Below are 23,715 nucleotides of genomic sequence, written 5' to 3' on the forward strand. Positions count from 1 at the left end.
GTTAAATAATAATAAAACAAATATGGTTTCAGACCAAGATAAATTAATACCATGGTTCTCAGGGGGTCCGTGAAGCACGGCTGGGAGATCTGGGATTTTAACGTTTTGGTGCAGTGGTTGAAACCACGACCCACCCTTATCAAAGTCTGTCCTGAAGATTTTCTGCACCAGAAAACTTGCAGTTAACTGAACTGAATTATGATCTGACAGAATCAAATTGTAGCAGCGCTGACCCGAACCATACCAATCAGAACAAAATGTTCTGGCAAAAATCACTGTTCAAAATGAACCAGAACATTACTGTCCCTGAGCAAGCACAAACAATCTCTCCCCCTCTCTCTCCCACACATACACACACCTACACAGACGCATTTTCTGCTGCTTTAAGGGTGTCCATCTTTCAACAGTAATCTTCCAGGCCAATCACACAGACGCAGAACACAAATAACGAAACCGAGAAGCAGATTTCTTTTCCCCAACTTTTTTTTTTTATACATTTCTTTTTAGTTCCTTTTTGTTTTTTATTTTATTTCTAATGTTGTGATACATCTACATAAATCAAGATCTGTTGAGGCTTCGCAATACAAGTACTTGACAAAAAAAAAAAAAAAGAAAAAAAAAAAAAAGATCTTTTAAATCAGCTATTAAGAAATAAAAATCCTAATAGACATTAATTTTCTGTACATTCTGTAAGATATGCTTGGAATCCACAACAGAAGTCAGAAATGAAGCCCTCCTGAGACGGAGCATCTCTCCATTCAACTCCTTAATAACGCAAAAAAAAAAAAAAAAATGCAAAAAAAGCCCTAAATACGGTCACACACACCACGCCACAGTTCCCCTTTACATCAGACAAGGAGGGGAAAGAAATAAAAGAACAGAGAAAATAAACAACAACGACGAAAATAAAATAAAAGCCTTTGGATTCTGCGGACCCATTTTGTAGAGAACAGGGACAACACAATCGGCAAACGCATGGAGGAAAAAAAAAAAGCCTGATTTCTGATTTGAGACAACTTTTTAATGTTTGTGGGTCTGCAGCACGACCCACAATGCACTGCTCTGTGGTTCTTATAATACAATTGATCTCTGTTTTTGGATGAGACAGGTTTGAGGCTTCATCTGTGCAAATCTTTCAGCCATTTAGCAGACTGATTATATTTGCTTCGAGGGACACTGGATACATCACAGAATTTTTTATTTTTATTTTTTATTTTTACAGAAGTAATTAAAAGCACTAGCACTAATTCGAACAGCTGAGTGAATCTCGAATCTGTAGTATGTAAATATGTTACAGCTTTGCTATGCTTTAAAATTCCCTTCATTGTCTCCTCTGGCAGTCAACGACTTTCCTCCGACCTCGTCATCGTCGTCATTACAATTCCCACCCCCTCGCATGCCTTACAATTAATAATCCTCGAAATGCACAAATCGGTCACGGGTAGGAATCCGAACGCAGCGGGACTGTAAGTTACTGTAGTTACACGACATGGAGTCTCGCCTCAGAACGGAAAAGCGATGGATTAAAACCTATTAATGAGTCTCAAAGTGAGAGACGACAATGAAAGAGCCAGTTAAAAAAAAAAAAAAAAGAAAAGAAAAAGAAAGAAAAACACAATGTGAGTGAGTTGATCAGAGCTTCAGCGAGGGAATTGGTCCCTGATGTCAAAGTTAACAAGCATGACTGCAAAGTGAATAGAATAATTAAAAAAAAAAAAACCCTGGGAAAAGACTAGTCCAACTAATGAGTCCTAAAGTGTCACTGGAGTGAAAATGACTTTGCAGTAATAATAATAATAATAGTAACAACAACAACAACAACAACAATAATAACAACAGAACAGCAGATAGAACAGTATACTATTTAGATTACAAAAAAGAAAAAAAAAGGCAGGAAGAACATGGCATTATGGGAAATTTGGTAAATATAAGGCATGCATGCTAGATTATTTATTTATTAAATTTTTATTGTACTTTTATTTTTTGGGATGCTGAATTCCCCCCCCCCCTTTTTTGTTCTAAATCCTAAACCGGAAGTCTGTTCCCAAAAATGGTCATTCACTAATAACTCAATAATCTGATCTAACCAAACAACTCTGCATTAGACATATGATGAGTTATATGATGAAATACGATACTGCATTTAGAAAAATATTACGTTTAGGTATACACTCTTATTTTAAAAAGAAAAAAAAAAAAAAAAGGATGGGGTGGGGGGTGGTGGTGATGGTGGTAATAACCTTTACCTTTCCTTGTTGCCTTATCTTTCGCACCTTTACTATGCATCTTTGGACTGTAATGACCTTTTTGAGTAAAGATTTAAAGCTAGACTACTACATGCACCTTTCCAGGTACAAGACACACACTGTAGGTGTAAAAGGTGTACGCTTGATACTTCAAGTATTTCAGCGACAAGTAAAAGGTGCGGATTAGTACCCGTTTTTCGGGAAGTGTACCTGTTCGATCATGCGATCGAGGCATCGCTCACTATCATCCTGTGTGAAGTGAATTGTGGTGGTGGGTTTGTTTTTTTTTGTCCAAAATAAGGAATCATTGCTGCATCAGATTATAATATACTGTCTCAACCAACACCAGCAAACATCTACAGAGCAGGGATGAGTGGCGTGTGATGGGATAAACCACACACATGCACGCGCACGCACACACACACACACACACACACACACAAACAATGCACCATTTGTCCATTCAACAAGATTCTGTGATTGTGTTGCTTCACTTTGTCCACTGATTTCCACACTGGTCTGTCAGATTTAAAGAATAATATTAATAATAATATTAATAATAATAATAATAATAAAAGATCAAACCCAAAACATTCAAGTGTAGGAACACTTTAAAATGTACACACACACACCAACATGTGAACACTTGAGTCAGCCATGCGCTCCATCATTGGCTTTTTTTTCTTCTTTTTTTTTTCCTTTTTAAATGCGTCCCCAACCCAAGACTTCATGTTTATCTTGGGAACTCCCAAATATCCGCACTATATACGAGTGCCAACTTGCCAAGCACACGTAATTTATATATATATATATTTTTTTTATGTTGCTAAACTACAAGTCTTGGCCGATTTTAAAAAAAAACAAAAAACAAAAATTAAATCAGTAATGAACTAAAAATTACAAAATGAATTTCAAATGTGATGACACCAATCCGAGGCTATTTATAGATTTATACATACTGTGTTTTATACTCGTTGAATACTCGTTGTAACTGTTATTTATTTATCTTGATTTCCCCCAACATTCTATACTTAATTTCTTATCATATAGCAATAAATAAATAAAAAAAACATTTCTTTTTTTTAAAAAACGGTGTCGTGCCGTTTTCTCCAGGAGAAATCTGATGGCGGGAGAGAGGACGAAGGGAATTAAGAGAATTTTTTTTTTCATTTAACCTGGAGTGGGAATACGCCCGTGTGTTGGTGCCGTTCTCTCACAAAACGGTCCAGGAGTGAATTTAGGATGAGCGGAAAGATAGATAGAGAGCTATATAGAGATCGAGAGAAACAGAGACATGGATAGGGGGAGAGGGAGACTACGCCTGTGCGTTGGTGCCGTTCTTGTCGGCGTTGATGGAGTTGGCTGTGGAGTCCTTTCGCGGCGGCATTCTTTCGTTTATCCGATCCAAACCGCGCGCCTCCTCGAAACTCTGGATCTTGTGTTGAGGGTTGAAGCCTTGAATAGCTGGAAGAAACGGACAGAAACGGAACAGGACGTCAGACCGAGTCCTAGAAAATCTGCCACAGTGTGGAGCTGTTCTCATTTCACCTCATTTCTGTGCATGTAATTATACAGCCAGTGCTTTAAAAGATTAAAGAGATTTCAGAGTATTGAGACACGTCACTTACTTGATTAGAGGTGGCCGAGTTAGCGTGTTCGACATTAATGAGAAAGAAAAGGCAACTTATTATAAGCCACTTAACACACAACACACAGTAATGACACACTCCAGTCCAGAAGCCTGAGTGCATTAAAAACAAAAAGTGTTTTCATTTCAACCGTCATCAACGACTAATGGTTGGTTTCGAAGTTATGGGTACTCTATACCTGCTTGAGGTGTAAACACAGGCTGGCGTGAGTCCTAAAACACTGCACCGTGCAGTAAATATGCTGTGGTATATATATATATATATATATATATATATATATATATATATATATATATATATATATATATATATATATATGTGTGTGTTTATATGTGTATTTGTGTGTGTATAGATTTTTCTAGTACACATATTGGTGAAATACTCTCCTATTACGCCCTGAATTCTTAGTTGGTTATTTAAGAAATATACACTCACTGAGCACTTTATTAGACCTGCTCATGTGCATAAAATCATGCAGATACAGTTCCGTTAATATTTGCATCAAACATAACTATTTAAAAAAAAGGAAAAAAAAAAAAAAAAAAAAAAAAAAAAGTGATCTCAGTGCAGGGTTGTTGTTAGTGCCAGACATGCTGCGTTGAGTAATTTAGAAACTCCTGACTTTTATGCACAAGAGTCTATCGAGTTTATAGGGAACGGTGCCCTCTACAGGGGAAAATGCCTCGTTGATGAGAGAGATCGGAGAATGACCGGACTGGTTTGACCCGACAGGGAGGCTATGATGAATCATATAACCACTCTTTACAACCGTGGTGAGCAGAAAAGCAGTAACACGTCAGACTTTGAGGCGGATGAGCTACAAGAGTAGAAGATCGCGTCGGGTTCCACACGTCAGGCGAAAACAGGAAGGCCACAGGAGCACTGAAACGGGACAGCTGATACTGGCTGGTATCGATGTTTAATTGGGTCAAGAGTTTACACTGGTGGTGGTGGTGTGATGGTGTGGGGAATGTTTAATAGGGTCAAGAGTTTACACTGGTGGTGGTGGTGTGATGGTGTGGGGAATGTTTAATTGGGTCAACAGTTTACACTGGTGGTGGTGGTGGTGTGATGGTGTGGGGAATGTTTAATTGGGTCAAGAGTTTACACTGGTGGTGGTGGTGTGATGGTGTGGGGAATGTTTTCTTGGTTCAACAGTTCACACTGGTGGTGGTGGTGTGATGGTGTGGGGAATGTTTTTCTTGGTACAGATTGAGCTCCTTAACACCGACTCGGCATCGTTTGAACGATGCAATCTATCCGAGTACTGTCGCTGGCCACGATCTACTCATCAGCTTCTTCCAGCACGATAATGAGTCATGTGACGAAGCACCAAGTCGTCTCGAGCTTCTTCAGCTTCCTTCAATGGGCTCCGCCAGTCACCGAGCACCTCTGGGACATCGTAGCATGGGAGATATGTAGCACGAATGTATGCGTACGTCTTTTTTTCGTTATATTTGCTTCGTTGTTTTTACGTTTCAGACTTCTCAAGTTCTCTATCCGCAATGTCTTGAGGACAGGCATGAGGAGGTCAATTTAACATGAGAGAGAGAGAGAGAGAGAGAGAGAGAGAGAGAGAGAGAGAGAGAGAGTGACGACATGGTGGGTAAAGTCTATAAAATGTGACTCAGTCATGGCTTTCTCTCAGATTCAAGATTCAGCAGCTGTTTTACAGACGTTCACCATAAAAACGGTTTTCGTCATGGCAATAAAGCAGGCCGGGGCCGAACCAGACTGAGAGGATTACGAATTAGGAATGACCAAAACGCCACGACAATTAACACTGCGTGTCGGGGGTAAAACGGGCAAACGTCTCAATAAAGATAAAGTGAAAACAGAGCTTTAAAGGGAATTCTCCGTTTCTCAGGATGTGAGGAGTTCCAGACACTGGATCAGCCTCGGAATGAAATCGTGCGCTCTTCGGCAGTAAGTTTATCCGAGCAGAATGTTGGATTGGTGGTTGATAACTGATGAAATAAAAACACTCGGTGGTGCACTCGGACTTCAGGATCCGCCTCTAATCTGTTACACCACAACATGAGCAAATCTGTTTAACCACAAAGACAAAAGCATCTCTACAGCACAGGGGCTGACAATAGCAGGATGTTGAACACACACTCCATATCAAAGCACTTTACACACAGATAAAACACAACGAGACTCTCACACACTGACTGTTTACATGAACCACTGGGCATAAAGCTCGAGTACACCAACAGACTTATACTCGCTATAACACCACCACAGTGACACACACACACACACACACACACACACAGGGGTGGGGGTGAGGGGAGACAGAGAGAGAGTGAGAGACATAAAAAGTGAAGTAGAAAGAAAGTGTGCCACAGAGAGAGAGAGAAACTAAAAAGGAGATGTTCATAGAAAGTGAGACAATAAGTGTGACAACGAGAGAGAGAGAGAGAGAGAGAGAGAGAGAGAGAGAGAGAGAGAGACATAGAAAACGAGGCCGAAAGAAAGTGTGAAACAAAAGGAGAGAGACAGAGTGTGTGTGAGAAAGAGACTGAAAAACTGAAACTAAGAACGCCAGAGACAGATAATCATGAAAAAGTGAGACAGTCAGAGCAAGAGGGACAAAAAGGGAGAGAGAGAGAGAGAGAGAGAGAGAGATAGAGAGAGAGAGACATAAAAAGCAAGACAAAGAACTATGAGACACAGAGAGAGAATGAGACAGAGAGAGAGTCAGAAATCGAGACAGTAATGAAAGAGACACGCAGTGTGAGAAAGACAAAGAAATATTTGGGTGGGGGGGGCAGACAGACAGAAAACAAGATACAGAGAAGGAGAGTGAGACAGCGTGTGAGACAAAGCCGAGAGAGAGAGATAAAGAGAGTCATGAAGAGAGAGAGAGAGAGAGAAAGACACACAGTGATAAAAAAAAAAAACGAGACAGTCAGAGCAAGAGGGACAAAAGGATGGAGAGGGAGACAGATCAAGGGGAGGAGAGACAGAGACATAAAACGCGAGACAGAAAGTGCAAAACAGAGGATGATTGAGACAGAGAGAGGTAAGAGTCAGAGAGAGAGAGAGAGAGAGGGATAAGAGTCATGGAGTCAGAGAGGGAGAGTGGGGGGTAAGAGTCATGGAGTCAGAGAGAGAGAGAGAGAGAGAGAGAGAGAGAGAGAGAGAGAGAGAGAGGTAAGAGTCATGGAGTCAGAGAGAGAGAGAGAGAGAGAGAGAGAGAGAGAGAGAGAGAGAGAGAGGTAAGAGTCATGAAGTCAGAGAGAGAGAGGTAAGAGTCATGAAGTCAGAGAGAGAGAGGTAAGAGTCATGGAGTCAGAGAGAGAGAGGTAAGAGTCATGGAGTCAGAGAGAGAGAGAGAGAGAGAGAGAGAGGTAAGAGTCATGGAGTCAGAGAGAGAGAGGTAAGAGTCATGGAGTCAGAGAGAGAGAGAGAGAGAGGTAAGAGTCATGGAGTCAGAGAGAGAGAGAGGTAAGAGTCATGGAGTCAGAGAGAGAGAGAGAGAGGTAAGAGTCATGGAGTCAGAGAGAGAGAGAGAGGTAAGAGTCATGGAGTCAGAGAGAGAGAGAGGTAAGAGTCATGGAGTCAGAGAGAGAGAGAGGTAAGAGTCATGGAGTCAGAGAGACAGAAAGAGAGAGAGAGAGAGAGAGAGAGAGAGAGAGAGAGAGAGGTAAGAGTCATGGAGTCAGAGAGAGAGAAAGAGAGAGAGAGAGAGAGAGAGGTAAGAGTCATGGAGTCAGAGAGAGAGAGAGGTAAGAGTCATGGAGTCAGAGAGAGAGAGAGGTAAGAGTCATGGAGTCAGAGAGAGAGAGAGGTAAGAGTCATGGAGTCAGAGAGACAGAAAGAGAGAGAGAGAGAGAGAGAGAGAGAGAGGTAAGAGTCATGGAGTCAGAGAGAGAGAAAGAGAGAGAGAGAGAGAGAGAGAGAGAGAGAGAGGTAAGAGTCATGGAGTCAGAGAGAGAGAGAGAGAGAGAGAGAGAGAGAGAGGTAAGAGTCATGGAGTCAGAGAGAGAGAAAGAGAGAGAGAGAGAGAGAGAGGTAAGAGTCATGGAGTCAGAGAGAGAGAGAGGTAAGAGTCATGGAGTCAGAGAGAGAGAGAGGTAAGAGTCATGGAGTCAGAGAGAGAGAGAGGTAAGAGTCATGGAGTCAGAGAGACAGAAAGAGAGAGAGAGAGAGAGAGAGAGAGAGAGGTAAGAGTCATGGAGTCAGAGAGAGAGAAAGAGAGAGAGAGAGAGAGAGAGAGAGAGAGAGAGGTAAGAGTCATGGAGTCAGAGAGAGAGAAAGAGAGTGCAAGAAGGACAAAAAGAGAGACAGATAGAGAGAATAACAGTGAGACAGATGAGTGAGAGTGAGACAGGAATGATAAAGGGCGGCTGATTAAGCGGCTATAAAGCGGCGGACATTAGCAATAATAAAATAAACAGTGACCGAGTGGAAATAAAACACAGATAAAATTTCTTGAGCTGACGTTCAGGAACAGTTTCACTATTTTGCTAACTCGCTGACTTTGATCTTTTTGTGTTGGCAGGAAGTGGAGGCGATTAAAAACAGACTTTCCTTGCTCTCACTGTGGTCGTGTGTGTGTGTGTGTGTGTGTGTCTGTACTAAGCCTCCCTTCCACCTTGCGTTAATATCACACAATACAGCATAATTAAATGATTTCGCAGCGAAGAATTTCACCGCGCTCGTTTATGTCCGCCTCCTGCAAGGCTCCTGCTTTCATCCGACTCCAGCTGTGCTGACAGCTGGCTGACTTCACACACTTCGCCTGGCTAACTAATTAGCATACTGCCCGAGGGAAATAAGAGACGAGCCTTTATGCAAAGTTAGCCCCTCCCGTTTTACACGGACGGGACAACGTGTGCTGAAGTACGTGCGCACGGTGACGTCAGCCGTCACTAAACCATTAACCTCGTTTAGAAATCAATCACTTTTACAGCTTCTGATAATTTAATGATCTGCGTGTTACCCATAATGCACTGAAAGGGTACATCACATGGGGTTAATACTGAGAAATGGCTGAGGTCGACGTTTTTATGTGCCTGGAAAGCCGCATTCGCAAACGACTGAGCTTTGACTGCACCACTGGGGTTGGGCGTTCGAATCTAGCCTCCGCCCTGCGTGCACAGAATTTGCATGGTCCCCCCGTGCTTCGGGGGTTTCCTCCGGGTACTCGGGTTTCCTCCTCCAGTCCAGAGACATGCGTTGTATTTTGATTTGTGTTTCCAAATTGTCCGCGATGTGTGAACGTGTGTGTGATTGTGCCCTGTGAAGGGTTTGCACCCCATCCCTCACCTTGTCCTCACGACCCTGTGTACGATAAGCGGTCTGGAAAATGGACGGAGTAGGGCTAGGTTTCGTTTTACTTCGGAGAAAGCGCTTCTGTACGGCTTTAAGTAACGCAAGTTTTATCGTGTTTATCGTGTCCAATAGCAGCTGATCGTCAAGAACAACATACTGGCTGAGAGCTGCTCACCTAACACTGTCTGTAGACATTATGTCTCGCTTAGCCAGCGTTCACCAAGCACGCGTTATGGCCAAAATTATGTGGACACCTGCCCATCAAACCCACGTGTGGTTCCTCCCCAAACTTGGAAGCAAATAACTGTATATAAAGTCTATGCATGCTGTAGCGTTACACTTTCCCTTCCCTGGAACTACGAGGCCCCAATAAACCCCAAGCTCTTTAAAAAGAATAAAAATAAATAAAAATGATCAAATGAAGTACAGGCGTGAGAAACCCTAGTGCATTCGCATGTGTGTGTGTGTACGTGCGATGACTAAGCTAATGTTGAACACTTTTCGAAAAGTCATGAAAAAAAAAGGCTGTGAGTGATTCAAAAACAAACAGGACAGGAAATCGACTACAGGCAAACTAATGTCACACATTTCAGCAGTACACGGAGGGATGTGACAGACAGACAGACAGACAGACAGACACACACACACACACATACACACACACACACACAGAGAGAGAGAGAGAGAGAGACGTGTTGCATACCTCGGGCCTCGGCTGCTTCTACGGTGGCTGTGTAAGCATGAGTAGCAGTGACATGCCCAAAACGAACGGAGAAAGAGTGAGTCACGTTATCAATGCAAAAACAAAATCAGAGAAATCAGACGAGCACCAGAAAAAAAACAAAACAAAATCAATAATAATAAAAAAAAAACCAAACAAACAATAAAAGACATAATCCCTCATTCATTTCCCTCACAGCAACATCAGCTTTCGTTTGTTTTTGATGAAATGAAGCCTTTATCAAATAACTGACGATGTGAGACGTTATATTACTGCATCACGACTTTAAATATAGTTCAAATAAATAATACATTCTCAGCGTGCACGCTCTTGGTCTCCGTGCACCACAGCACAGCGAGGTTGAATTCTCTTTTCTGATTGGTCTGAAGGTGTTGATGGACTTCCTATAACAGCGGCTCTGACACTCGTTCCAGGTTTATAGTAGTGCACTTGTTCTGATACGTTATTGTTTCTATAGCAACCAACTCGCACAGGGACGTGTACGGTGGATGCAAACAAATGAAAAACCATGTTAAGTAACCAAATAAATAAATAAATAGATAGATAGATAGATGTCGAAATGCTGATTTTCTTTAAGGAGATGTTCGTGTTTTATTTTACATTTACAGAAGGAGTCTCCAGTGTCAGCGCTTTGTAACAGTCAGGGAGTTTTCCATTACAGGACAGAAATCTGTGCTTTGATGCCTTTCGGTCTTATTTACTCAACAGGAAAGTGAGGGGACGACTGTTTAGAGCTGCTATGGTGTAAGGGTTAACTCGTTTTGTGGCCGTTCCACGACATTAGCTGCAACTATAATCGGATAAAAAGTATGTAGATTGTTTTAATAAATAAAAATGGCAATCGTTGGCAAATTGATGTGGGATAAGAGGAAAAAAAACGTCAGGACGTCCTGTTATTGGAAAGTCGCACCACATGACCCTATTGTTGATTAGTTGTATTCTGACACATTCTGGTGATTGCTGCGGCCAAAAATTGCTTTCGTTTGCGGAAAACCACCTGAACTGGCGACATCGCAATCGCATGAAACTGCTTTGCGCGGCCTTTCGCGGTGATGTTTGTTGGTAAATGAGACCTTTTAACTGTACTCGTGTTCGCCGCACGCGACTCGGACGGGACTTTGACCGGACGCGCGTCGTAATGATGTCACATCTGCGGCAAATTCGAAAAAATTAGCAAGCTCGATCTTGCGTTAAACGTCCCGGACGGGCCGACTTTTCATCGCTGGGGAAAAACCCTTGCGGTAATCGAAAAACAATACATACCAGGATAACGTTGCTACTAAACAAATAAACACGTTCGGCTCGACGCGAAGAGCTGGAGGCATGTGTGCATTTCATCAAAAACAAACTCGATCACATTAGTCGGAGCTGTAAACCATTACAAGCATTCATATAAGACTTCATCAGATGTGAATAAGGATTTAATAAGAAAGCAGCTGGAGTGGAGGATTAGCGTGCTAGTAGGAGCTGCGCTATGTTAGTATGAAGCAAGTAGAAAAGTGCACCATCAAGAACCGATCATCCACGACATCTGGCTGACCCGTTTATCCAAAGCGTTAATCCGTTTGATTTAAGTTATACCGGAGATTACACGTTCATATCGAGTTAACTACCGGATTATTCACTACGTTCAGAGGGATAAAAACGTATCAGGTGTTTGGTGCTGTAAGTGGGGAAATAAAGCACAGCTCTTGGTGGTGCACTGTGACTGCTGCAGTTGAGCTCTAACACACTCTCAATAAACTGGGTCACACTGCACATCAGAGTCACAAAGCCACACGAGTGTGTCAGTGTCTCTGCTGGATGGAGTGTGTGTGTATGATAGAGTCACCGTACTGTGATTCTCTACATCACTATAATACACGTGTGTGTGTGTGTGTGAGTGCGTGTGTGTGTGTGTGTTGGAGATATTAAAAGGCAAGATGATCTTCAAAGGTTTTCAAGAAGCGGAGAAGGAGGGGGGGGGGGAACTAGAGAAGCAGGGAGTGACGATTAGTAAATGGAAAAAGGAAAGCAGAAGAGTTTGATAGAGAGTGGGAGAGTGACGGAGGAAAGATGAGAGAACAGAAGAGACTGAGATTAAGGTTGATATATACAGACAGGAAGCCAGAGGCATGGTGTGCGTTTATGTATATACATTTGTATATATCACAATCTCTGTCCCCCCCCCCGTTGCTACGGATACGCCTGTCGTCTACCCTACTACAGACTACCCTACTAAAGACCCCGTTTTAGTTTGAAAACTCCGGGTTCACGTTTCAGTGTAAACAGACCAAAACGAAGACTTCTGAAAACAAAGACGTGGCTCCGCCCACAATCGCCCTTGACTGGGTCTTCTGGATGACTGCGTGTCCTTCCCTGATTTGTCAAGCCCCTATCATATGACCGTTACGCTACCTTGATCGTATACACAACACGGAGACTGAACCGCAAGCTTTGCTGGCATTGTTATCATTCTTAGCAGCCATTGCGCTGTTCAATTTAGAGTTATGATTAGAGCGATCGCAAACAAATCTCATTTCAAGCGGTGTAAGCCTTACACGGAACGCCGGTTTGTTGTGCATGCCGGTGACTAGCAGCCAACTTCCTGTTTACACTCGTATACGCATGCCCAGTGTGCATGAACGGTCATGTGACATGCGTTTTCGGTCGCGTAGTGTCGACGGAGATCGATTATGAAACACAGCGGAAACGCCAGTGTGGACGAGGATCGTTTTCATTTTAAAAACGCCGTTTTATAACGGAAACGCACTTGGTGTAAACGCGGCCGAAAAGCGAACCGAGCCACGGAGAAAACGCGACCGTGTAACAATTTAAATCCCCGTTTCGGAATAAAGCACAGACCTACAGGTCTGAAAACAACCTAACTAATAGTGTTCGTACTTAATAACGGTCTACAACAGTAGCCTACATACAGTAAAGTGTGCGATTTGAGACCCAAGGCTAGCATATTTAACAACGAGCAAGCGTGTCAGGAGAGCAAAAAAGACTCGAATAACTTCACTTACACACAGATCTTGTCTAAAATGTGACTCCTGATAACATTTCAAAATGTGAAAATAATGTAAAATAAACAAAAGAACCCAAACAGGAAACTGAGTTTCTTTCGCGTGACCCCATTTGTAAACCAAGCAACCCCGTGTGAGATCACGACCCCTAGTTAGGGAACCTCTGTCTTACATACAAACACATTCTTAAAATAGTGAGGAGAGAGAGAGAGAAAGGGAGGAGGAGGTAGAGAGAGAGAGAGAGAAAAGAAGGAGGCGGTAGAGAGAGAGGGAGGAGGAGGTAGAGAGAGAGAGAGAGAAAGGGAGGAGGAGGTAGAGAGAGAGAGAGAGGGAGGAGGAGGTAGAGAGAGAGAGAGAGGGAGGAGGAGGTAGAGAGAGAGAGAGAGAAAGGGAGGAGGAGGTAGAGAGAGAGAGAAAGGGAGGAGGAGGTAGAGAGAGAGAGAGAGAGGAGGAGGTAGAGAGAGAGAGAGAAAGGGAGGAGGAGGTAGAGAGAGAGAGAGAATGGGAGGAGGAGGTAGAGAGAGAGAGAGAAAGGGAGGAGGAGGTAGAGAGAGAGAGAGAAAGGGAGGAGGAGGTAGAGAGAGAGAGAGAAAGGGAGGAGGAGGTAGAGAGAGAGAAAGGGAGGAGGAGGTAGAGAGAGAGAGAGAGAGAGAGAGAGAGAAAGGGAGGAGGAGGTAGAGAGAGAGAGAGAGAAAGGGAGGAGGAGGTAGAGAGAGAGAGAGAGAAAGGGAGGAGGAGGTAGAGAGAGAGAGAGAGAAAGGGAGGAGGAGGTAGAGAGAGAGAGAGAGAAAGGGAGGAGGAGGTAGAGAGAGAGAGAGAGAAAGGGAGGAGGAGGTAGAGAGAGAGAGAGAGAAAGGGAGGAGGAGGTAGAGAGAGAGAGAGAAAGGGAGGAGGAGGTAGAGAGAGAGAGAGAGAAAGGGAGGAGGAGGTAGAGAGAGAGAGAGAGAAAGGGAGGAGGAGGTAGAGAGAGAGAGAGAGAAAGGGAGGAGGAGGTAGAGAGAGAGAGAGAGAGAGAGAAAGGGAGGAGGAGGTAGAGAGAGAGAGAGAGAAAGGGAGGAGGAGGTAGAGAGAGAGAGAGAAAGGGAGGAGGAGGTAGAGAGAGAGAGAGAGAAAGGGAGGAGGAGGTAGAGAGAGAGAGAAAGGGAGGAGGTAGAGAGAGAGAGAGAGAGAGAGAGAGAAAGGGAGGAGGAGGTAGAGAGAGAGAGAAAGGGAGGAGGAGGTAGAGAGAGAGAGAGAAAGGGAGGAGGAGGTAGAGAGAGAGAGAGAGGGAGGAGGAGGTAGAGAGAGAGAGAAAGGGAGGAGGAGGTAGAGAGAGAGAGAGAGAGGAGGAGGTAGAGAGAGAGAGAAAGGGAGGAGGAGGTAGAGAGAGAGAGAGAGAAAGGGAGGAGGAGGTAGAGAGAGAGAGAGAGAGGGAGGAGGAGGTAGAGAGAGAGAGAAAGGGAGGAGGAGGTAGAGAGAGAGAGAGAGAGGAGGAGGTAGAGAGAGAGAGAGAGAGGAGGAGGTAGAGAGAGAGAGAGAAAGGGAGGAGGAGGTAGAGAGAGAGAGAAAGGGAGGAGGAGGTAGAGAGAGAGAGAGAGAAAGGGAGGAGGAGGTAGAGAGAGAGAGAGAGAAAGGGAGGAGGAGGTAGAGAGAGAGAGAAAGGGAGGAGGAGGTAGAGAGAGAGAGAGAGAAAGGGAGGAGGAGGTAGAGAGAGAGAGAAAGGGAGGAGGAGGTAGAGAGAGAGAGAGAGAAAGGGAGGAGGAGGTAGAGAGAGAGAGAGAGAGGGAGGAGGAGGTAGAGAGAGAAAGGGAGGAGGAGGTAGAGAGAGAGAGAAAGGGAGGAGGAGGTAGAGAGAGAGAGAGAGAAAGGGAGGAGGAGGTAGAGAGAGAGAGAGAGAAAGGGAGGAGGAGGTAGAGAGAGAGAGAGAAAGGGAGGAGGAGGTAGAGAGAGAGAGAGAGAGGGAGGAGGAGGTAGAGAGAGAGAGAGAGAGGAGGAGGTAGAGAGAGAGAGAGAAAGGGAGGAGGAGGTAGAGAGAGAGAGAGAGGGAGGAGGAGGTAGAGAGAGAGAGAGAGAAAGGGAGGAGGAGGTAGAGAGAGAGAGAGAGGGAGGAGGAGGTAGAGAGAGAGAGAGAAAGGGAGGAGGAGGTAGAGAGAGAGAGAGAGAGAGGAGGAGGTAGAGAGAGAGAAAGGGAGGAGGAGGTAGAGAGAGAGAGAGAAAGGGAGGAGGAGGTAGAGAGAGAGAGAGAAAGGGAGGAGGAGGTAGAGAGAGAGAGAGAAAGGGAGGAGGAGGTAGAGAGAGAGAGAGAAAGGGAGGAGGAGGTAGAGAGAGAGAGAGAGAGAAAGGGAGGAGGAGGTAGAGAGAGAGAGAGAGAGAAAGGGAGGAGGAGGTAGAGAGAGAGAGAGAGAGAAAGGGAGGAGGAGGTAGAGAGAGAGAGAGAAAGGGAGGAGGAGGTAGAGAGAGAGAGAGAGAAAGGGAGGAGGAGGTAGAGAGAGAGAGAGAGAGAAAGGGAGGAGAAGGTAGAGAGAGAGAGAGAAAGGGAGGAGGAGGTAGAGAGAGAGAGAGAGAGAAAGGGAGGAGAAGGTAGAGAGAGAGAGAGAAAGGGAGGAGGAGGTAGAGAGAGAGAGAGAGAGAAAGGGAGGAGGAGGTAGAGAGAGAGAGAGAGAAAGGGAGGAGGAGGTAGAGAGAGAGAGAGAGAGAAAGGAGGAGGAGGTAGAGAGAGAGAGAGAGAAAGGGAGGAGGAGGTAGAGAGAGAGAGAAAGGAGGAGGTAGAGAGAGAGAGAGAAAGGGAGGAGGCGGTAGAGAGAGAGAGAGAGAAAGGGAGGAGGAGGTAGAGAGAGAGAGAGAGAGAAAGGAGGAGGTAGAGAGAGAGAGAGAGAGAGGAGGAGGTAGAGAGAGAGAGAGAGAGAGGAGGAGGTAGAGAGAGAGAGAAAGGGAGGAGGAGGTAGAGAGAGAGAGAAAGGGAGGAGGAGGTAGAGAGAGAGAGAGAGAGAGGAGGAGGTAGAGAGAGAGAGAGAAAGGGAGGAGGAGGTAGAGAGAGAGAGAGAGAGAAAGGGAGGAGGAGGTAGAGAGAGAGAGAGAAAGGGAGGAGGGGGTAGAGAGAGAGAGAGAGAAAGGGAGGAGGGGGTAGAGAGAGAGAGAGAATGAGAGATTAAATGGGCAGGAGGCTGAAAAATAAAGCGAAAATGTCGATGTTTGTGTGTTTCATCAAGATCCTATGCAGAAATGCAATGCAGGAGCGGGGGGATGGGAGATTGTGCAGGGGCGAGTGTGAATGCCTGTGCGAGAGAGAGAGTGTGTGTGTGTGTGTGTGTGTGTGTGTGTGTGTGTAGCTCTTACCGCTCTGCAGCGTCTGCCTGCCTCCAGAAAGCACCCCGAGTGGCAGTGTCCCAGTGGGGGTCAAACCCTTCAGCTGTAACACACTTTCATTCTCCTCCCTGATCCACACACACACACACACACACACACACACACACACACACACACACACACAAATAATTCAGCACTGAAATAAAATAATACAATCTAATCTAGTCAGTTTAACACATAAGTGCAAAAGTATTACGATTTTAAACAAGCGTTTCATTGCAAGCGTGAGACAGGGGGTGTGTGTGTGTGTGTGTGTGTGTGTGTGTGTGTGTGTGTGTGTGTGTGACAGTATTCCTGTAGTGTGTGTCTGGTGCGTGTGACAGGATTACTTAAGTCCCTGTGTGTGTATGTGTGTGTATCGGTACTCCTATATTGTGTGTGTGTGTGTGTGAGACAGGATTCCTAAAGTGTGTCAGTCTGGTGTGTGTAACAGGATTCCTAATGTGTGTGTGTGTTGCATGTAACAGGATTCTTACAGTGTGTGTGTGTGTGTGTGTGTGTGTGTGTGTGTGTGTGTGTGTGTGTGTGTTGCATGTAACAGGATTCTTACAGTGTGTGTGTGTGTGTGTGTGTGAGAGAGAGAGAGAGAGAGAGAGAGAGAGAGAGAGAGAGAGTCAGGATTCCTAAAAAGTGCATATTCACCTAAGTATAGAGAAAACTCTGGCCATTTTGCCGATGGCACGGATCTTATTCCTGATCACCTCCTTACGGACAGCCGGAGTACCACCTGACGCACGTACACACACACACACACACACACACACACACACACACACACACACACACACACACACACACACAGAGAGAAAAAGCCAAGAATGTGTTCATTTCACTCTGTAACTTGCGACTGGTGATCCAGTACCCAATCTATATTACAGCACTGAACGCATCACATGGTGTCAATCATCAGTAAAAAAAAAAAAGGTGAAATAAAACAATATCACCGTGCGTTTCCGAATTCTTAAATCGGGAACTCTTACAAGCTCATACACGGGGACTCGTATGGCGGACACTAATCACAAACGGGGGAAAAACAAAGTAAAATGTAGAAATTGTTGTCGTGGTGATTTTTTAATGAGACATTTCTTTAACGTTTATGGAAGAAGTCTGGGTTGTGCGACGGTTTGTGACAGTCACTTAGTGCAACCACGCCAAAGTAACATTATTTCTCTACACCGGCACATCTTGCCGTGTTTGATTCCTCCGAGACCGCCGCGATTTCGGAACGACTCGAACGTTTTACTCATCAAACCTCAACTCCTGCAGCCTGAACACTCCCCTGTCTCAAAACAAACAAACTCGTGAGGTCACAGCTTCCCGCGATCCTAGCACTGGAGACTCCTTCCAAAAACGCTAAGATTGTTGCTTATTAAATTAAAAACGCACTCGTTTGTTTTCATACTTTAGTTTTCCTGACTCGGGGCTATTTCGGCAAGCGAGCGTCAGGTGTTCGCCTTTCACTCAATCACGACGTGGTCTGCATCGTGTGTAGAATCCCTCCGCGCTCGGGGACGCTTGCCGGGTAACGCGATTTGCTGCAACACCGTCAGCCCGGAACGAATTCTTCTACGCGAACGCAAACGGTTATGCGATTCCGAGCCCCGCCTTCGAAGGACGTTACGGCGTGGACCCGCTCGGAGGAAAGAGCTATCCGCCCCCTTCCGCATCCAGGAGCTCACGGGGCTCTCTGACTGGCTAGCGTCGCTGTGATTGACAGGGGGTGGAAAGAGTATGCCCTTCCTCCTACCCAGAAGGCACGGCCATTTGCGCTCTCTTGACTTCCGTGGTGGCATCGTTTCGACTGAATGAGCGGTTACTATGGAAACGACAACACGTCTCTATGAGTGCATTAACACGATAGGGCCAGAAAATTACTGCCGGAGATTATGAACTGCTGCCATCAACGATTATCCAAAACCTCCTGATGAATTTGCTTGGAGAATTCCACAGCGCTGTGGTACTTGCTGAAGACGTTACGCTTCGATTCATCACGTCGCGTTTGGACTGCCGTCTCTTAACGACCACCACCTGATCGTGAAATTAGTCCACTCCTCTAGGAGTCGTGCATCACCGTCCCCGCTGCTTTCAGTCATATTAGAACATATTTCGAGCGGATATTCATCAAGAATAATGGAGTCTCATTTGAGAAGTCATCATCATCATCATCTGATGCGTTTCCGTCACTCCGTCGACCATAACGAGGCGGTTAAGCAGCGACCAAATGAGCCGTCAGAGCTCGCTCGCTCTCTCTCTCTCTCTCGCTCGCTCGCTCCCCGAAGGGATCGATAACCCCCATTTCGAAGCCTTACAGAGGAAATGTGTCAGGCCAGGATATAATTACGCACCACTGAAAAAGAAGGGCAAATCAAATCAAATGTATCAGGCGCAGTAAGTGGGCCACCAAACTCCTACATGAGAGTTTCATACACTTCAGGGATTGGAGAACTGTACTTCAGGAGCACGGAATTAAGGACAGAACGCGTTTAAGTAAAACGATCACGCAAAAGCGGTGTAATTCGTGTCTTCCTTTCAAAGACGGCTTAATAAGCTGATTTCCTACCGGAGACTGTACCTATCGCAACCGGTGTATCCTGCTCACGACCGCAAGAGTGAGGAATCCACAGCTGGACAGAATACGGGTGAAAGTGGACTTGTTAAGAGGGTCACTCAGGGTGCTTTCACACACGCAGCGTTTAGTGTTTGCGGTTCTTCCGGCAGATGACGGCACGGCGATCCCACTCCGGCGTGGATCAAAACGAGCGGTCTTCAACGACCGTGAAGAGCGTTCCGGTCCTCTGCAAACGAGCGCAGTTCGATCGCAGCGAGGAAGCGATTCGACCGAGCCGACCGGACGTGCCGTGTAGTATCGGCCTGCGGGGAGAGTTTTATTTGCAGATGACCGAGCTGTAGAAATGCGAGGTGCTCGGGATATTTGGACAGATTAACAAAAACAGAAAATGAACACTAGACGTGATGTACAAAACTGCTCATACTGCACGACAGGGCGCGTGGAGGAAAAGCGCCATCGGCCCTCTTCCGCATACACGAGCTCACAGACAGTGGTGAGTGGCTAGTGTCACTGTGATTGACAGGGGAGAGAGGGCATGCCACGCTTTCCACTCAAACAGCACAGCTAATTTTGCATTTTGATTGATTGATTGATTGATTTATTTATTTACACGCACCTAGATTAAACAATTTTTGTCGGAAAAGTGCGAATTCCATACGGCATCCTGAAAAACGAATCCCATCGGTACAGGGCTTAACAAAGACCCCGGAAAAGAACGCGTCTGAAAGACAACACACACGAACACAACAACACTTTTTGATCATTACAGAACATAATTAGAGCTGAACCCTGATTCGGTTCATACCGACTCTTCTTAAGCGTAATTATTAACACGGATCCAGACGCATCGACCATCTAAACATCTTTCCACGTTAAGTGGAACCTGTAACCGACGACATTAAACCGAAGCCAACGTTAAAAAGCGTGTCGGTTCTTCATGCAGTCCAGAAAACAAAAAAAAAAAAAAACCCCGGAGCTCTCGAGCACACTCGAGCTGTTCTTCCTCACGTACTTCCTCCACATGTATCGGACCTTTTTAAACAGATGGAGAGATAGTGAGAGAGGACAGGGAGTTCAGCGTGAGCTTAGACACGCTGCTCTAAATAGCTTTAAATGGGTTACTCTGTTTCTCTCGCTCTCGACCAGACACGCATCTGCAAAAGCGACGGAGCTCGGCAGACCTTCTGCTCTCGGTGTGAGTCAGGGTCGCGAAAGTCGGGGGGGAAAAAAAATACCGAATACGACCGTCAATTTCAGACTATAGCCTGGTTCACACCGCAGAGACGGACGCCGACAATCACCGACGTTTAAAAGCTGGCTGTTAGGGATGGGCGATGAAAACAAACGCTGAGCAACGCCAACAGACAGAGGGTTAATACGCTGATCTGACAAAACCTGACAAACGTGTCTGTTGCCGTTAGTCGGTGTGGCGTGAACTAGAATTTCGAGCAAAGTGAGATTTGTTTGATCATTTTATGGTTTCATATTAAATATATACGTGTGTGTGCATGCATATATATATATATATACACACACACACACACACACACACACACACAGAGTAATCTCATCTTTGTCAGGAGATTTGTTCAGCAGGACTGCAGCAGAAACCTAATGAACTGTTTTATTATTCCACTAACTTTAAATACTGAACTCGATATGCCTTCAACTTTCAATCGCACCGTTCCATCTCGGCGTACTTTGCCTTTCCGACTCTCCTTCCACTTAACTCGGAAAACGCACAGCACGTTCGTCCACGTTCGCGGTTTTTAAACGCGCCTTACAAACAAAACAAACCTAAGAACGTGAATATTCATGCAAGTCGAGGCTTAAATCAAGGCAAACCGTTCCGACGTGTTCCTTGCCAGCCAGGGTGTCTTCATTTACATGAACGTCGCGACAACCCTAAAATATAACTGTTCATCTATCGGAAGTTTCAAATAAATAAATAAACAGACAGACAAACAAATACGGAAGACTCTAGCAATGACGTGCGTGAAAAGATCTGATCTGTGAAAGAGCTGAATCCGTCGGCGATGTGCAATTATTTCTCATACGTACACGCTCCTTTAACCGTCACCTGTCGCCATCGCCACGGCGACGTTTACAAGGCCGCAGTTCTCACACCCGTACGAGTGCAGGTTTATATAATCAAACTGAAACAAAATACAGAAAGGTTACCTTCACAGGTGTCGTCTCCTTCCGACATGAGCTCATCGTCAGAGCAAATGTTCAACACGTTCACCAGCATCTCGGTCACTGAAACACACACACGAAAAATGATGTCAGACTCTCTCTCACACACACACACACACACACACACACACACAGCTCACCAGCATCACCTTCTCCTAAGCTGTATCTGAATCCAGATGTTTAGATGACATCATTACAAGAGCGCCAGCCAAAACACACTGTCATGGCGAGACGGGAACACGCTCTCGGTGCATCGTTATTTATTCCAAAACCCCCTTCCTGTCTCGTTTAATCCCACCAGCTCAGGTGCACGGAAAGAACGTTACAGAAATATACACAAAAGGTGAACACCGTTAACCAGTCACTGAAAGGATTTTAAAGAAAATTGGTCTAAAAACGAAAAGGATATAATGACCGCCTGCACAGGGCTGAGCAATGTAACGCTAATACAGTTACATACGAGTCTGATATAACGAATACACCGTATACAACACCACAGGTTGAGAACGACAGCAGCTCTGACTAGTAAAGCTCCAATATATATATATAGTGTAAATCACAGGTTTACATGCATGCGCTTCATGTAATACGTTATTGTTTCTATAGTAACAACCTGCACAGGGACGTGTAAAGCAGACGCTGCACACCAACAGATTTGAAGAGTGTGCAATCGTGGAAAGCCAGAGGATTATTCTGCTTTCTCTCACAATCAGTGTGCTTTCTTTTTATTTTATTTTGTCTTATTAACTTCAAGAGAGTAAAAAAAAAATAGGCTGGGTGACAATAATAATAATAATAATAATAATAATAATAACAACAATAACGAGTCATTGTTGGTCACGTATACATTAGAGCACAGTGAAATGTATTTTTTCCGCAGACCCCAGCATGTTAGGAAGTTGGGGTCGGAGCACAGGGTCAGCCATGATACAGCGCCCCCTGGTGCAGAGATGGGTAAGAGCCTTGCTCAAGGGCCCAACAGTGGCAGCTTGGCAGTGCTGGGGATTGAACCCCCGACCTTCTGATCAGCCTTAACCGTCAAGCCACCACTGCCCCCTGATGATGATGAAATAAAAATACAAATAAAAGGCGTCGGTTCATTAGGTACAAATTCATACATTTAAAATCTACATTCTGCATTTATATCTTTCTGATCAGCTGATTTGGGACGATGACCGTTGTTAAAAGCGCTATACGAATAGACGTCGAAACGGATTACGTATGAAATGGCTACATTTGGTGTAAAAGTCATGCGGTCGTCATTCCGTTTTCAGTTGCGTTCATTTCGTTACCTTTCTCCCCGACGAAAGGCAAAGACCACGTGAAAACGTCCATGAAGTTCGGCAGCCAGTACGGATGAGGAGAGCAGTTAAACTGACGGATATTCATGACGTTATTCTCGTACTTCAACACAGCAGCTAGAGGGAGAGAAGAAAAAAAAAAACGACAGAGCGCAAGTCAGAGAGTAAACTCGTTATGGATTTAACTGAACATGACGACATTCGGAATGGTTTCTATGGTTACATACAGGCGAGGTCAGAAATTTACATACGCCATGCAGAATCTGCAAAATGTTAATAATTTTAAATAATAAGAGGGATGATAGAAATTGAATCCAAGTTGTTTATTCAGTGCTGCCCTGAATACGCTATTTCACATATCAGATGTTTACATATAGTCCACGAGACACAACAATAACAGAATTTACACGAATAATCCAGTTCAAAAGTTTACACACGCTTCATTCTTAATCCTGTGTCTCGTTACCTGGATGCTCAACGACTGCGTTTATGTTTCGTGATAGTTGTTCGTCCTGAGCAGTTAAACCGCCTGCTGTTCTTCAGAAAAATCAACCAGGTCCTGCACATTCTTCGCTTTTCCGGCATCTTCTACATATTTGACCTCTTTCCAACAGTGACTATATGAATTTGAGATCCATGTTTTCACACTGAGGACGACTGAGGGACTCGTACGCGACTATTACATAAGGTGCAAACGCCTTCTGGAGCATCAGTGAACGACACGGCACATTAAGAGGCAGGGGGGTGTAAACTTTTAAACAGGATGATCGGTGTAAATTGGTATTATTTTATTTAAAAATCTTTTCTTTTTTCCCCCCATTTAGTACTGCCCTTCAGAAGCTACATAAAATATTTACACAAGTTTCCCAGAAGACAAAATAACAACAATATACACTGATCATCCTGTTCAAAAGTTTACACCCCCCTGCCTCTAAACGTATTGCGTTACCTTCTTGAGAATCGGTGAATGTTGGCACCTTTTGTAATAATAATGATAGAGTCTTTATTGATCACATATACATTACAGCACAGTGAAATTCTTTTCTTCGCATACCCTAGCAGGTGTACGAGTCCCTCAGCCGTCCTCGTGTACGTAAACTTACGACCTCGACTGTGTAGCTAGTTAACGTAAAATGTTTGTAACTCACAGCGTTGTTTAGTTAGTTAATTAGCCATGTTACACTGCTTAGTTGTCTCTACAAGAGCATATGGAAAACAAATGAAAGGCAATCATATTTGTATGCAGGTTGAGAATCTAGCAAGCACGTGTGTGTAAATAAATGATATTAAAAGCCATTATCAAAAAAGTACTTTATATTAAAAGTAGCTGCTTGTCTTTAGCTCTTTAGCAGAGGCCGAGACGCTGAATGCAATAG

At 44.6% G+C, this 23,715-nt stretch overlaps 1 protein-coding gene across 3 annotated transcripts in view; it reads right to left on the minus strand.

The window, feature by feature from the left end:
* Positions 1 to 469: 469 nt before the first annotated feature.
* The window catches only part of ppp3ccb (protein phosphatase 3, catalytic subunit, gamma isozyme, b), a 64,428-nt gene continuing 41,182 nt past the window's right edge, over positions 470 to 23,715 (minus strand). Inside the window, exons 9-14 of one of the 3 annotated variants that reach the window (XM_053646087.1) lie at positions 22,331 to 22,456; positions 21,024 to 21,101; positions 16,916 to 17,000; positions 16,244 to 16,341; positions 9,882 to 9,908; positions 470 to 3,701 (exon numbers count right to left, since the gene is read on the minus strand). In XM_053646087.1, coding sequence (XP_053502062.1) covers positions 3,562 to 3,701; positions 9,882 to 9,908; positions 16,244 to 16,341; positions 16,916 to 17,000; positions 21,024 to 21,101; positions 22,331 to 22,456 — 554 coding nt within the window. In that variant the 3' untranslated portion in view covers positions 470 to 3,561. Of the gene's footprint in view, positions 3,711 to 9,881; positions 9,909 to 16,243; positions 16,342 to 16,915; positions 17,001 to 21,023; positions 21,102 to 22,330; positions 22,457 to 23,715 lie in introns of all 3 variants that reach the window. The other 2 variants (XM_053646086.1, XM_053646088.1) reach the window with 2 other exon arrangements.

Source organism: Ictalurus furcatus, chromosome 16 (genome assembly GCF_023375685.1).
Source record: "Ictalurus furcatus strain D&B chromosome 16, Billie_1.0, whole genome shotgun sequence".
NCBI lineage: Eukaryota > Metazoa > Chordata > Actinopteri > Siluriformes > Ictaluridae > Ictalurus > Ictalurus furcatus.